This window comes from Aplysia californica, unplaced genomic scaffold (assembly GCF_000002075.1).
Source record: "Aplysia californica isolate F4 #8 unplaced genomic scaffold, AplCal3.0 scaffold00075, whole genome shotgun sequence".
Classification (NCBI taxonomy): domain Eukaryota; kingdom Metazoa; phylum Mollusca; class Gastropoda; order Aplysiida; family Aplysiidae; genus Aplysia; species Aplysia californica.
Window position 1 is genome coordinate 1,640,852 of NW_004797345.1, and position 1,593 is coordinate 1,642,444.

Consider the following 1,593-nt stretch of genomic DNA (forward strand, 5'->3'; position numbering starts at 1 on the left):
AGGGGGAAGGGGAGGTGGGTGAAAGACAAAGGGGAAGGGGAAAAAGAACACTGAAATTAGCAACAAGTACATAACAATATTAGTTCACCTTGATGTTATAGTTAGACAATGCATTCGTTTGCACTTTTCTATGGGAGGTAACACACGCCGCTTAGCTATGCCGTATTTTCCTGAGTTATGTCCCCGTACAAACACCTTGAAGTTCCTGAGTATTTTACCCCAGATCTTCAAGTAAAGTATGAAGGTCAAAGTCTATTTGAGTCCCCCGTTCGTGACTTACTTGACCTAATACGAACTTCCAGGGTTTCAGCTCTCTATAGAGGCCAATGTGGGTCTGTGAGACGAGATGCGTGAAAGAAGTTTTTAAACTTGATTTAAGAATGGGACCTCAATTTGACAGTTGCAATTTCAGTTAATGTCATACTGTCGGAATGGTGTACAACTTTGGTCTAATTACAGAATAGCTTAAAATAATTACACGTAAGAATGTCCTTCCCACCTTTCATATCTTAATGATGAGATAACCTGGGTACAACTAGCCAAAGTTCAACACTGTTGCGATATTCCAGCTATTTCATAAGTTATCTTCTTCGTTCAAGCTCATTATTTTTCCCAGTCCATCATCTCATCTGTCTGTCACCCCCCTCACCCCCACCCCCACACACACACACATGTGCGCGTGCACAAGCATGCACACACACACACACACATACACACACACACACACACACACACACACACACACACACTCACACACACACTCACACACACACTCACATGTCGAGCTTTTTCGAATGCAATTCTTTGAATGTCTTGGTAGCGACTCCGAACAGTCTTACGACTTTGATAGAGCAGGGAGAACATAATTAAAATTGGTTTCTGGTGACACGGTCTCAGTAACTCAAAACGACCAAAAATGTCAGAGGGGTAGAACTTTGTAATTCTGAGGTAGTGAGTTGTACAAGAATACTATTATGTAGAATTCTGTGGCTATAACAGACATTGGAAAGGGATAGCAGACATTCGAAACGGATAACAGACATTGGAAAGGGATAACAGACATTGGAAAGGGATAGCAGACATGGGGGCATGGGATACCTTGATCTCTAGAATCCGCGGTTCAGAGAGCGGTTCTGACCAACTTGGCGTGTGAGTGGCGCCCATGCCGATGACTACGTGCTGGGGGTCATCCAGGTCCCAGAGGTCCATAGCCACGTTGGGGGTCACGAAACGGACGTGGGGGTCACGCGCGGTCATCTGGGCCTTCTCGCCGAACTTCTCGAGGTCTGCTATCAGGCTAGAGGGGGATGAAGGAGGGGGGAGGGGGTGGGGCCAGGGGTCGAAAGGGAAAAGGGGAGGTGAAAATAATGAAATTTAAAAGTAAAAAAATGGTGTTGGGTTTAAGGGTAGGGGTTTACATGGGATAGGGAGGTGGCTTGTTTACTTTTCCTTTTGCTCAGTTGTTGTTGTTGTTGTTGTTGTTGTTGTTGTTGTTGTTGTTGTTGTTGTTGTTGTTGTTATTGTTGTTTTGTTCAGTTTTTTATGTTCATGTACGTGTTATTGTTAATGTTATTAGATCTATTTTAGTTTATT

At 43.8% G+C, this 1,593-nt stretch overlaps 1 protein-coding gene across 1 annotated transcript in view; it reads right to left on the reverse strand.

The window, feature by feature from the left end:
• The window catches only part of LOC101854484, a gene marked incomplete at its 3' end in the record, with an annotated part of 73,366 nt that overhangs the window by 7,402 nt on the left and 64,371 nt on the right, over nucleotides 1–1,593 (reverse strand). Inside the window, 1 exon segment of the mRNA XM_035968683.1 lies at nucleotides 1,099–1,297. Within this exon segment, the coding sequence (XP_035824576.1) occupies nucleotides 1,099–1,297 (199 nt within the window).